The 12,490-nt window shown below is 50.4% G+C and overlaps 6 protein-coding genes across 6 annotated transcripts; 2 read left to right on the forward strand and 4 right to left on the reverse strand.

Moving 5' to 3' along the window:
• Nucleotides 1-505: 505 nt before the first annotated feature.
• Nucleotides 506-2,076, reverse strand: K460DRAFT_401597 (arrestin; the record flags this gene model as incomplete). Its single annotated transcript, XM_040936433.1, has 2 exons — nucleotides 506-1,696; nucleotides 1,750-2,076. The coding sequence occupies 2 exons, from the start codon at nucleotides 2,074-2,076 to the stop codon at nucleotides 506-508; spliced, it is 1,518 nt and encodes a 505-aa protein (XP_040794145.1).
• Nucleotides 2,077-2,746: 670 nt separating this feature from the next.
• Nucleotides 2,747-4,171, reverse strand: K460DRAFT_401598 (alpha/beta-hydrolase; the record flags this gene model as incomplete). Its single annotated transcript, XM_040936434.1, has 8 exons — nucleotides 2,747-2,772; nucleotides 2,823-2,857; nucleotides 2,912-3,034; nucleotides 3,084-3,318; nucleotides 3,365-3,492; nucleotides 3,660-3,892; nucleotides 3,942-3,949; nucleotides 4,000-4,171. 8 exons carry the CDS (start codon nucleotides 4,169-4,171, stop codon nucleotides 2,747-2,749), a joined length of 960 nt encoding a protein of 319 aa, XP_040794146.1.
• Nucleotides 4,172-4,399: 228 nt separating this feature from the next.
• Nucleotides 4,400-5,340, reverse strand: K460DRAFT_413126 (H+-ATPase G subunit; the record flags this gene model as incomplete). Its single annotated transcript, XM_040937586.1, has 6 exons — nucleotides 4,400-4,896; nucleotides 4,951-5,051; nucleotides 5,101-5,109; nucleotides 5,162-5,195; nucleotides 5,247-5,285; nucleotides 5,320-5,340. 6 exons carry the CDS (start codon nucleotides 5,338-5,340, stop codon nucleotides 4,732-4,734), a joined length of 369 nt encoding a protein of 122 aa, XP_040794147.1. The 3' UTR covers nucleotides 4,400-4,731.
• A 175-nt stretch (nucleotides 5,341-5,515) lies between these two features.
• Nucleotides 5,516-5,839, forward strand: K460DRAFT_401600 (uncharacterized protein; the record flags this gene model as incomplete). The annotated part of the gene is made up of 2 exons (XM_040936435.1): nucleotides 5,516-5,611; nucleotides 5,669-5,839. The coding sequence occupies 2 exons, from the start codon at nucleotides 5,516-5,518 to the stop codon at nucleotides 5,837-5,839; spliced, it is 267 nt and encodes an 88-aa protein (XP_040794148.1).
• Nucleotides 5,840-7,263: 1,424 nt separating this feature from the next.
• Nucleotides 7,264-8,088, forward strand: K460DRAFT_401601 (uncharacterized protein; the record flags this gene model as incomplete). Its single annotated transcript, XM_040936436.1, has 1 exon — nucleotides 7,264-8,088. The coding sequence occupies one exon, from the start codon at nucleotides 7,264-7,266 to the stop codon at nucleotides 8,086-8,088; it is 825 nt and encodes a 274-aa protein (XP_040794149.1).
• A 195-nt stretch (nucleotides 8,089-8,283) lies between these two features.
• On the reverse strand, nucleotides 8,284-8,981 carry K460DRAFT_37676 (uncharacterized protein). The gene has a single exon (XM_040934915.1). The coding sequence runs from the start codon at nucleotides 8,815-8,817 to the stop codon at nucleotides 8,479-8,481; it is 339 nt and encodes a 112-aa protein (XP_040794150.1). The 5' UTR covers nucleotides 8,818-8,981; the 3' UTR covers nucleotides 8,284-8,478.
• Between the last annotated feature and the right edge of the window lie 3,509 nt (nucleotides 8,982-12,490).

Consider the following 12,490-nt stretch of genomic DNA (forward strand, 5'->3'; position numbering starts at 1 on the left):
CAGGCGAGCAGCATCGCGACATCGCGACTATTTCCCCACGACCGCGTAAATGCCTCACTTGCATGGTGGCATTTTGCCGCCACTCTGACCGGTCACACTCAGTGCCCCGCCATGCTTGACTTCTGGCTTCAAATACACCTAGACTATTGCCGTGAGCACAGATGACGCAACTGAGCTCTTGGAAGCACGATTATGAAGATGAAACGGAACACTGCAATAGTTGGTTATCAATCATTCTAGTGTTGTGACATAGTATAAAACCATTCTTTGTCTTAGCCTCTCCATTCCCGGTAGCTGTGTTCCATAAGGCTGTTAGAAGGTGTGATGACTGGGCAGAAGGAAGGCTTCTTTCGACAACTCGTGCATGTCTCCACTTCTGCATCTCCGCTCTCAGGCCTTGACTGCGGCCCAACGTTCTTCATCCTGGTCGCGTGTTGTGTCTGGAACTGTTACTAGCCTCACGCACTTCGCCAATGGTTTGCCACTGCGTCTAGTCCATTCTCCCTCATCGCCTTTTCTCACCCGAAAGACTCGGGGCATCGTCGGGCACAGGCGGAGGCTGGTAACTCCCTCTGTACCCATTTATTGGCGGCAAATCATGTCCAATGGCCTCTTCGTAGCTGGGTGGTGGTGCCTCATCATAACCAGGAGCAGCAGCTTGAGGTTGCACCGGCTGGCCAGAGAATCCACCCCCACTATTTCCGAAGCCGCCGTGCGTAGGCGTAGTAGGTGTGTGCGGAGGTTGCTGTTGTGTCGGTGGCACATTTAATGTAGGAGGATTTAACTTTCCCGGTTCCCCTGTTAGGGATGCTTCTAGCAAGGCCATGGGAGGGGCGATGCCAGAGTAGACTTTGACTGGTAGTCTCAGTGAGAGGACTACGAGTTGGTCTTCGCCGTGCTTGTAGCTTCCATATCCTATGCCGACGCGTACTTCAACCTCGTAGAAACGGGAAAGATTGCAGGTTGTGAACGTTGGTGGCACGGTGTTGGGAATGGGTTTGCCGGACCAATATTCTGCGTTGATGGGGACTTCTGTGTCTACTGCGTCTGTGGGAGAGCCGATGGGGATGGCCATGTTGCTAAAGGAGCATAGTATCCAGCTGTTTGACTCCGTGCGAGCGACCTCGTGGGCGCGCACTTTGGTGTAGCCTATCAGCTGGATCTGGAGCATCTGTAGGTATATGTTCTTTGCTCGCTCGCTCACATTCTTCACCAATAGCCGTAGCGGAATATCTTGGTTGCTGGTAAGAACCGCAGGATTCGGCAGTCGAGCATCGATGGTTACTCGCGGTGGCACACTTCCTGTTGTTGGTGACTTCGGAGGGCTGTTCGTCGAGCTCTTCCTATCGAAGAAGCCCGCTTTCTTGTCCGCTGCCACCATTGGCGCATTTTCCAAAAACTGATGTTGTCTCCTTGCGTATGCTTCTCCATCCGCCTTCTCTGGTCGCGGCGGCTCGATCGGGAGGAAAGTGAAGTTCGCAGTCGACCTGGGGTTCTCCTTGAAGAACTGCGGGCGGTTGACGGTAACCTTTACGAAGTATCGAATCTCTGCTTCGCCTGGGAAGCCAGATAATGACGGTGGAAGCGTGGCCTTGATGTGCTGTGTGGGCGTCTTCGCAAACTCGGGTATCGCGTTCGAGAAGGAGACGGTCGAGATGGGGCTGTTCGTCTGCTGACATGAAGTGTTCAGAGGTATCTGTCCTCTCATTAGCAATAAACACCACCACAGGCATCTATGATGTGACCCACTTTGAACTGAAAAGGATACTCAAACGATCCCGCATTTATCGTAAAGCTCGCCTTGGGATTGTTGACGAGGTCTTCCGGGCGCGCATGCTCTGGCCACACGACCTGTGTCCTGTACAGGAACTTGTGGATTTCCAAAACTGGTCTCTGCTTGTCCGGTCTGTTTGGATGTATCGGTGCCAGTAACCGTGTCCGCGACTCTCCCTCAAGCTTCACTACGATGCTGCTAACATTGGTAGGATTTGGTACCCTGAGGGCCACCTTCCCTTGTATAACGTCAAGGTTGGTGTAGTGCTCATGCGGGTGCTCCAGAGCTATGGAGACGAACATTTTGACTGAGTGAATGCTTTGGTGCCAGGATTCGACGGCTCTCTACTTGGTGCTTTGGTCTGCTATGTAAATGGGTAGTCGCAACGCTTGTGGGGGTGCACCGACATATCAGGGAGGACTTTATGCGAAGGTTGGAAACTTTACTGCTTGTTTAAGATGTGTTTAGCGCTCCAGTGTGGTGCTTATAGCGGCTAAGCCCGAGGTACGCGTGTCAATAGCGGTTGAGCGTTTGTGATTGCAGGCTGAAAACATGTCACGGCAGTCGGCGGGGTCTCAAACTGTTCAGGGTCCCCGCAAACGTCATCCCAGCTCGCGACTTCCTCCAACACCGATTGCCAAAAGCAACGACCATCTCCAGTCGACGCCATATTCCTAATACTTCTTCAAAATTTCCCTCTCCTCCTGATAACAATCCTCAAGCCAGAGGGTGTGCAGTCTTTGCGACATATACTCCCAAACAGATCGTCAAACATGCATAGCCACAGCCACAGCCACTATCGCGCTGCCGGGCTTCCGGGCTGAAGTGTCCCTGACCTCACTGCAGCACTCTGTTACCAGACATGACGCTCCAGGCCAGGCTAACTCAAACGCGCGTCGGGCGTACTTACTGTACTTGTTTTGAGGGCTGTAAATATTTCTTTCGACATTGGCGCGTATCAGGCGGCACAAGCTATAGGTCTTCCTTCGCCAGCATATCTGCAAGCCCGTGTTAGTTCGCATGTGACACTTCATAGTGAGGATCTTACCGCATATGTCGAGATAGAATGCAATGGCATTGAAGCTATCTCGGCGTTAGCACAAGGAAGCCCAGAAGTTGGAAGTTAGGGTTTCCCACTTTCGCTTGCTCCCTGTGAGCTCCCAAAAGAACCACTTCAAGCGGTTCGTCCAGTTGATCAAGTCAAGATGGCTTACGCCTATCAGAGTTCCTTTGTAGTCACCCCATTGACTCGAATATACACTGAGAACCAGTCAGCTAGCGTTCAAAGCACCTTGAACGTGGAACGTACCTGACCAATCCATCATTGACACCTTCCTTTGGCTTAATGATCGCATGTGAAGCCGCAAACACGGACCAACTATTCGGCTCAAGAGACGCTCCATAGGAGTAATACTTGACGTCCGCTATATCTGGTGTCTTAGGATTGAAGTTGTTCTTCATGTACTCTTGTGTGAGCTGTGAGAAAGCCCCGGTTTCGAAACCGAAGAATTCCATCACCTTATAGATCCGCTTGATTCGACGTGCTAGATCAAATTAGTGAGTATCTTTCGGTCGTTGTGTCTGACATACGGCCAATCGTCTCAAACATGTAGTCCGCGAAAGCAGTGCCCCTATGCGGAGTGGCTATGGTAGTCAAGGAGAGGATCTTGAAGTCGGTCGGTCGAAGCTGGCTGATCATGTATCGGGAGTCAAGGCCTCTGCGATTGTTCAGCACTAGGTCATCAGAGGAGAAGGATGCTGTTTACCCCTAGCCAGATGTCAGCACTTGTGCGCTTTCTACGAAGTCAATGTGTTTCATACCATGCTATGTCTGCAGAATGTCAGTGGTGTTACCTCCAGTTGTCCATAACTAGTTTACACGTACGCGATTATGTTGACCTGTTTTCCCTTCGCCTTCTGCGCAATGCTCTCGGCCAGCTTCGCGGATCTCGCCTCGATACTTCCACTAGGCGGAACAGCAGCCACAATAACTTCAATACCCTTCGCTGCTAATGCATCCGTAATGCCTCTCCAGTATTGAATGCCAGGTATAATCTTTCCTGCAAGGCGTAATTCGTCAAAGCCGAGGAGCCCGTGAGCGAGGACAATGGTATTTTTCTACGCTTGGTTAGGAGAGGATGCTGCCAGGTGGTATCGCGGTTCGTACTGGAGCATCTGCAACAAGTTAGCGATGTTTTCAAAGTCGAATCGGGGGCCATATGCACCATATCTTTCGCGCATCACAGCGTAGTCATCCGTGATCTCACGACCGAAGTCTTGGATGCGCGGGTCTTCCTTGTGCCATTGGGTACCGCTGAACTCCCGGTACACGAGCGAACATCGCAGTGGAGCTATACTGGGCGAGCGAAAAGCCGCTCGGGCACATATTCGTATCATTGGGTGTTGCGCATCGTAAGGTGTGGTGCAATGATGCTGAAGCTTGAGCTCCAACTTTCGGTTCTCATCGCGGTGACGTAATCTTGAAGGCAACAAACATGGACAGGGGTCTACGAACATGCATGTGATGGCTAGACACAGATCGAGCAAGAAGTCTAATGAGCACCGGGTTTGGAATTCATAGGCATGTTCTAACACACTTGAATTCGAGATAGCGCTGTCGGTGATCAAGGAGCTTGTAAGTGGATTTCTTCTTGCAGGTGTCAAATGGAAGCCTTAGAGACCTAGCAAAGGCTTAACGAACTCCACCACTGCGATAGATCCAACAGTACCATAGTGAGATATGTATGCAGTAATGAGAGAACTAGTCGTTCTCGTGATGATTCGTGTATTGCTCGTATGTCTGAGATAGTAGCTCGCCCTTGACAAGGTGATGATCATGTACAAAAGCACTCCTCGACATGCTATACTTTGCAGCCGAGCCTGGTCCGCCATGACTTCGCCCTCTAGTCCACACACATTGCTGGATAATTCCGAAAGTTGAGACTTGAAGGAATATCTTACTCGTCCTTCCGCGGAGGTTCGGGCTTCGCATTTACGACAGCTTCAATGAGCTGGTCGACGACCTTGCTGCCCGACTTATTGCCTAGCTCATCGATTTCCTTCACTTTGACGTCGGTGTTCTTCTTCGCATCCTCCTCAGCCTTCTGGTTGCCTGAGCTGTGCTAAATGACGGTTAGATCGGCATTCAAACGCCATTTAGGGTAGTGAATGCGCACCTCCTTCTCGAACTTCTGGTACTCGTCCTCCTTCTCTTTCCTGTAATCCTCGATCTCTTTCTGTGCTTCGTTTCGGGCGTCCTTTACCCGCTTCGTGCGGTCTGTGAGGGTTAGATCGATGCCGCGGCGGGGTCTTTTGGGAGCATATACATTCTCTTGCTAAAGACTTGTTAGCAAATACGCACAGCTGAAGATACGGGCTTTGAAATACCTTGCTGGACAATCTTCTGGGCGTCCCGCTCTGCCTATGTTCTATGTGAGCTACGCGGAGGCCATAGTGGGTTGTACTGCCTTACATCGAGCAGCGTTTGGATACCCGCGGAGTTTTGAGCGGACTGCAAGAGTGTTAGTGATATATTCTAGGACTACGAATTTGAGAGCCTTTACCATCTTGAATTGTAGTTGCGTGGAGACGTTCGTTATCGCAAAGAAGAGTTGCGCAGAGGCATGATGCAGCGGCTGGACTTGGCAGGAAGTGAGGCCCAAGCTCCTTGCGTCAAAAGTTCCCGCAGCAACTCACGCAACACCTCAGTCACTCCTCCAGACGCTTGCATCGGTCACTACCATGTCTCGAGCATCACAGATCACATTGGCCACTACTTGTGTCACTGCGATTGGCATTGTTGCATTTGTACATCTTTCGCAGAAAGCAGATAAAGCAGTTCGTTACCCTCAGACCACTCCGCAGGCATTGTCCCACTCTAACACATAACTGTAGGCAATGCACGCTGGTGTCATCCGAGACTACGAACAACAAAGAGTAAAACGCGAGCGACTGGCGGATTTCGAGATGCAGAAGGCATTGGAGGAGGAATACAAGAAATATCAGACTGTATCAGATGGTGGAGGACCTGTTACTCCGCAACAGCCAGAAGGATCAGCCCGGTGATAGGATGATGCCGATCACTGTATTTGACACTGCAACTGCTGCCGGTGACCGAAAGGTACATGGACATATTGAGCCTTGCTCTCCGCAACCGAGGATGCCTTAGGCGCACCATGTGCCCGGCTGCGCCACCGGTTCACTCCACTCCGCTCCGCTCCACTCCAATAATGTCGACTTAGCCTTGCGCCTTGCTACTAGAACTGCAAGTGTCTGGGTACATTGCGACTCCCATATGCGGCTTTCGGGGTTGACGGGTGGGAAGTCGTCTTAGAGCATGGAGCAATCGCCGCAGCACCTACCGGTCGCTCCATAGTAATACGGACACTGAGAAGTCATGTATCGGGCATCCTCATGCTTGACTACGTCGTAGTGCATTGTGTCAATTTGTAGGAGAGGAGGCAAGGATCTTCCGGTGCTACGGTACAATAAGACTGCACTCTTCTTTCATGCATCGTAGTATGGTCAAACTCCTTGCATAGCGCCTACTGGTTTACAGCACAATTAACCTTGATGATCAAACACACAAACACAGTTACTATTATAATAATAGCTCCATCAATGAGATACAGTCGCGACTAAAATATGACACCACAGCTGGAGTTATGGTTGGGGCAAACGGGCGATCTCTAAATTCTTGACGCTTTAAGCTCAGTTACACCCAATATCAGCACGCCATGGGACCGCCCAATTCGAGCGCGTTCTCATAACGAGGCGCAATCGAATAGCGTGCCCAACTTGCATTACAGTTTGTCAGGATATTCATCACGAGATCGCGTTTGCCACACGCTGTTTTGGAAGATCTCTAATAGTGTCTTGGCAATCGACGAGATGAGGTCATATTTCCAAGTGGTTTCGCGCACTCTACACGTCACGAGTATACGCCCTAGCTCCTCAAGGGCAGGCTTGGAGGCGATGAGAGCGTATCCGATGGGTACCTCATGATTGTCAAGGAATGCGAACATTCTCGCAACTTGAAGCCGTTGGTTGACTGGCCTGTGGAAATAAATTATTGAATAGTCACAGCGTGATAATCCTAGCATTTGGATTGGCTACATACTTTAGTTTCTCTCAGGAACCAGGGCATAAGAGGTCAATGTTGTGGCTGTGGCTGCAGCTTATTAGCCTTCTAGCCCGTGTTTCGCCTCAGCCTTTTTCATTCATGGATGACGCAGGGCTGTGCTACCCTTTGTGACTTTACGGACTGCATCTTTAAAGACCCACGCTTGCCGCTTCTCGAGTTGTACCTTCTTTACCCTACATTAAAACAAACGGCTCCACCATCACCGAGCAAACTTCCTAGGCCTGCTTATATCAGATCACCATACCTTGGACGCCTTATTAGCAATACCTGACCCGGCACCGACTGTCGCGCATTACCCTTCTTCGCGCAACCGTTGCACATCAACACCACAACCACCTACTTCACTATGAAGGTATCACAAGCGTTCACCTTGTTCGCGCTCGCCACACAAGCCATCAGCGCTACATCAATACCACGCGCCAACGATGTGCTCATCGCCGTCGAACAACCCCGATCTGTCGACGTCGTCTCCCCAGATCATACCTTGGAGAAGCGCAAAGGTGGCGGCGGCAGAGGCGGCGGGAGCTCAGGCGGAGGACGCAGCGGTTCTTCCAGCGGTGGCTCCTCCCGTACCGGCTCCAGCTCTTTGAGTGGCGGCTCAACGCGCGCTGGCTCAGGACCTTCGCGCGCATTTGGCGGTGGACGATATTACGGTGGCGGCGCAGCTGTTCCCTACTCCGCAGGATCGCGAACACCCAAGGGCCTTATCGCCGGTGCCCTGATCGCCCCTATCGCAATTCTCGCCATCATGCCCGGTATTTGGCTTTACAACGTGTACCCATACAACTACAATAATCCCTACCGCTTCCGTAACCAGTCCGCTGTCGCCAACCGAACGCTGTCGACGAGAGAAACTGGCGCCAACGAGACGTTGCCAGTCAAGTGTTTGTGCCAGGAGTTCAGCGTCTGTGGTTGCGACGAGAATGAGGATCAACAGTATTTGACCGACCTGGTTGGTAACGGCAGCTATGCTGCTCTCAACAAGACACTCATCACGGTTTCCGATATCGACGGTATCAAGACACTCGTTCTCAACGGCACTCTTCCCAATGGTACTACAGCGCCTGGAGGCGCCGATGACGACGAGGGTGCTGCCGTCCACCTTGCTTTGGGCAAGTACACTGGGTATTGGGCTATGGGCCTGATAGTCCTTTACGGTGTCTTCGTATAAATCTCCTCTCTCGGGACTGGGATAGAGAGGATCTTTGTCTAACTGTCTGGTTGTATCATTTTCACGATTCGACGATGCATGTTCTGGCGTTTCGGGAGGCGACTGGCACGAGATTGTTGCCGCAATGGGTGTGGATGATTGTTATACCCCAAGTCTTTTACATTTGAAAGTCGTGTACCACTACAGAAATAGATTTCATTCATTAATACAAAATGTAACCAGCCTGAAATTGAACCTTTAGTTCATGGTCTATGTCCCTTCTCTTCTACCCGTCTTTACTTATTCCAAGAGTGCAATTCCCATGCCCCAATGAAATTACGATTTCTAATACTCTGTTGCTCTACGCATTCACTGTACATCTCGACCCCTCTGACCTACCATAACATTCCATCACGTTGCACATCCTTGCCTACACTTCCAACAACTCTGACTCCCATCTCCACCACCTCTCTTCCTCTTACACCCGGAACAATCTTTACAGGTACACCAATCCCCCATCTCCTCCTCCGGTTCCAACCCAGCCGCCCTTCTCCGCTTTCGACGCTGCCGAAGACAATAGATGATGAGGATAAGAGCCAGCATGCCAGCAGCGCCAACGCCGGCGCTGAGCCCGAATGCTAGGCCGAGAGTGTGCTTGTCGCGTTTTGCGAGTTGCATTTGTGCTGTGGCCATGGCGGCGAATTGCGCGATCATGACTATCCGCACGGTTTGAGTGATGGCGGACGACATGGCCACCGTTCTGTTCGGAGCTGCGGCTGACACGGATGGATGCGAGAATACCCGTCCAGGGAAGGAAAAGCTGTTGTGACGTTTGTTCACACTTTGAAGTATGCGCTTGCGTTTATCGCCTTGTTGAAGGGTACCGGATATGGGGAGTGACAGCGTTCAAGCTTTGTTCAGAACTGGGCCAAGGTCTTGTTTTACTCTGTTCTCTCTACCGTAAGTAGGATTGATATCCTTGCAGCCTTGCCATTGAGGAAGGATGCGGAGTGGCCGCAACGAGGTTCTCGGTCACCCCTCTAGGCCCGATTAAGCAGGTGATATGAAGCGAAGGTGTTTAGTAATCTAAAGCCCACTGATGTTGTAGTTGGACTGGCGAAAACCTGGTTTGAATGAAGGAAAACATATACGAGGGTAGCGGATCCTTAAGATAAGGCTAGCTGTACAAATATTTCGACTTAAAGTCGAGGCTTGGCGTGCTGAAGCCAACCATCAGTTCGAAGATTATTTTGGTTCCGGATAGATAGTGCCGCTAGTATTTTCAGCAACGGCATAGGTACTTCATGATTTGGAGCAGATAAGATGTCCCTATGGTCAGTCCAAAGGATTAACTGATTAAAAGGCTGACTAGATCGATGTAACTCCACTATCGCACTAGTTGTATCGAGTTATTCATTATTCTCATATTCAGCATAGGCTCACACGGTTAGCAGTGAAGAAATGTACCAGCTACGGATCTGTTATTTTGATATGATCTCACTGTAAAGCGAACGTGGTATTGCGCGTACCTATATAATAAGAGGTAACTGTCCTACAAGGCGTGGGTGTCCGGGGAACTGGCTTCCAGTTCTTCTTCGGGGCCTTCAAACCTGAGCGTGTATACTAAACGAAGAGACTCACCTCGATGCCCTTTGGATTTTGTGTGTGCCAATCCTACCTCGCTTCCCTTTAGCTACTTGCTGATCATCTTGTATAGCTCCAGCTACCATGTGTCTGCTTCCGGACTTCAAGGTAGTAGGTGAACGTGCCCGCTCTCAATGTCATCTGCATGCCATTTGAAGTCTGATCATTTCGTAGTATGTTTTTTTTTACCTTCAGCTGTTGGTGTGGATTGAAGTAAGGGCTACAGGTTTGCGAGGGTAATCAGACTCTAGTAATAGTAGGGGTTTCACTACTGTGTAAGAATACTGAAACCCAACAGGGTGTAAGTGAAGCAAATAAAAATATGATGCAGGACGTAATGGTAGTGTGTCCACTCAGTGGGTTAGGTTAGAAATGGAGGTGAGTTATTCGTCTACTAACACTGTTTGTCGGGTATAAAGAACTAGTGTGGTATAGTAAGAGAATTTCTGTTGACTTCATTTCGTAGGATAATAGTATGTTCCTTATTTATATGTAGTGGAGAAAATCGTGTGTGTGTGGCACGTAGTCGATCCAGAAGTCACCTGCCTTCCGAATAAGCCTCCTCTTGTATCAGTCATCAAGGAGACTGATTTGAAATAGATCAATAACAGCCCGGAAATGATCATTTGACGATGTTCTGCTTGGGTGTCGAGCATAAGTCCACTTATCGCCGTCTTGGACCCGCGTCGCTGGGGGTTGCAAGTTTGCCGCCAGACGCGACACAACGACCACTTCTAGAGTACTGACCGCTACAATTTCCTCGGGGCCGACCATGCGTAGTGACCGGTGAGTACGAGTCGCTTTCAAGATGGAAATGTGCTTAGTAGGACAGCAACCTAACAGTCATGACGCGGCCTAGGGAGATCTACCCGTTGGACTACCTTATCCCAGGTCCGTGGAATTTCATTGCTGGGAAGGATTCAAGTGGTGGTGTGTGGAAAAGGTTGGATGTATGCAGGTGAGCTGACACATACAGAATCGAAGCGGTGAATCGCCATATGTCTGATCACTAGGCAGCGATTTTCAGAGGGAGTTGCACCTTCCACGTCTAGTGGTGAGTTCCATTGACTCTTTACTCGATGCTACCTTGACTACGTACATGATAGAAGGTGGTAGTGGTTGTTTTTTCGAGTGAATTTTGATGGAGATTTAGCGATAACCAAGGCCTATATTCCACTGGACCTTGTAGGACTCGACAATATGTAAGTGGGCGCTAAGAGATATTCGGCTCTCGGTTGAGGTATACTAATCAGCTATTGGATGCTATAACATTTGCAGAGGAAGAGGAGGTGACGTGTTGCGGTCATAGACCTGGTCTGCACCGCGTTCGCATGTCATGTTCTTGTGATGATGCCTATTGCGCAGCATTTCAGCTGAAATGTGGAGCTTTCGTTAGCTTACTGTCTTTCGTGATTCGAGGGGATACGCGAACCTATCGGATCCGATATATTTTCTGCGCAAAGTTATTACGATGTTCAACAATAACATTTGCAAAGAAAAGGCTTGGTAACTAAGCCGTCGGCAAATATAGGACAGCAAAGTCTGCCTTATACGTTCCCCCTCTTGCGCCTACAGACTTGTGATGGGGGCCAGCATCCTGATGACTGCTTCGGGCGTAAGACCTTCATTTACTGAATAGAGGAAATCTATCCTGGGGCCAGTGTACGTCTCGTATCTGGGGCCTTTCATCTTTCAGGGTCTGAAACGTCTAGTGGTAATTGACATCGTTGAGGGTGCGACTAAAGATCATCTAGAGAGAAATCAAACGTTTTGCAGAACGTCTGGGTGAGACATGCAGACGACAGCCACGTGGGTCCAGGAAACGGGAGAGTGCATAGGGCTGCATGATTGTCAAACGTTGCAGCTAAGCTCGCAGCTGCGTAACCAAGCCGGCGGTGAATAGCATACCCCAACCAGAATTGGACGCTCGAAGGGTTCCGAAAAGGTAATGAGTTGCGCGGCATGGCTGACTGGCATTCTTGGCCGGCTACTTGTTTGCAAATAGTTACTGTTCTGGGGCGATACAGTAGAGCGACAACATGTGCAGCACCATAGTTCGGTACGCGAGCGGTGTACTTCGTCCGCCGACGAGTGTAGGACTGTTGTGCAACGGACGAAGGAGACCTTGGCCAGTTAGAATATCAGTCTGGGAATAATTAATTTTCCACCTGCATGGGTTAATCTGCAGGCTGCCAGGCAACACTCAGCTGATCAGCCTTAAAACTCCTGGCGGGCACGTTTGCAAGCCCATGCACTTCTTGGGGAAGTTGATGAGGAAACAAGTCATCTTCTCTCGACGCTTTGACCGGCATCAACGTCGACGGGCGTGGATAGCTGAATTGACGTCCGTTGTTCGAGCATGGTAACACCCGTGGACGGGTCTTGGTGGGGAGGAGCTGCCACCAAAAATAAAGCCACTGCCCCAAAGGGGAAACCTTAGCGTTGAGATCCCGCACGTGCCCTTCCAACCATGGCTTGGGCAACTCCTCTCCTCTCTTCTCCAAATATCGTACCGGTGTGCCATTCTCTTGCACTCGGCTCTCGCTAAGATTCTGCGAACCGGTGCCGCGTCTTTTGCTGCGCGACAGGTGCCGCCGGGAGAATCACTTTGACCGCCAGCGGTAGGGTGGGTGCGCAAAGGTCCGAGCCTGAGTAATCTACGTCAGAAAGTCACTGCCCCTCTCCCCGCCCACAAGCCGTTCGCTATTCCAAGAGTGTGGCTGACACTCAACAGCCTGGCTGTCAGATCCGATCAGAGTCACTAGAGATCGTAACACCT

Source organism: Cucurbitaria berberidis, assembly GCF_010015615.1.
Source record: "Cucurbitaria berberidis CBS 394.84 unplaced genomic scaffold K460scaffold_1, whole genome shotgun sequence".
NCBI lineage: Eukaryota > Fungi > Ascomycota > Dothideomycetes > Pleosporales > Cucurbitariaceae > Cucurbitaria > Cucurbitaria berberidis.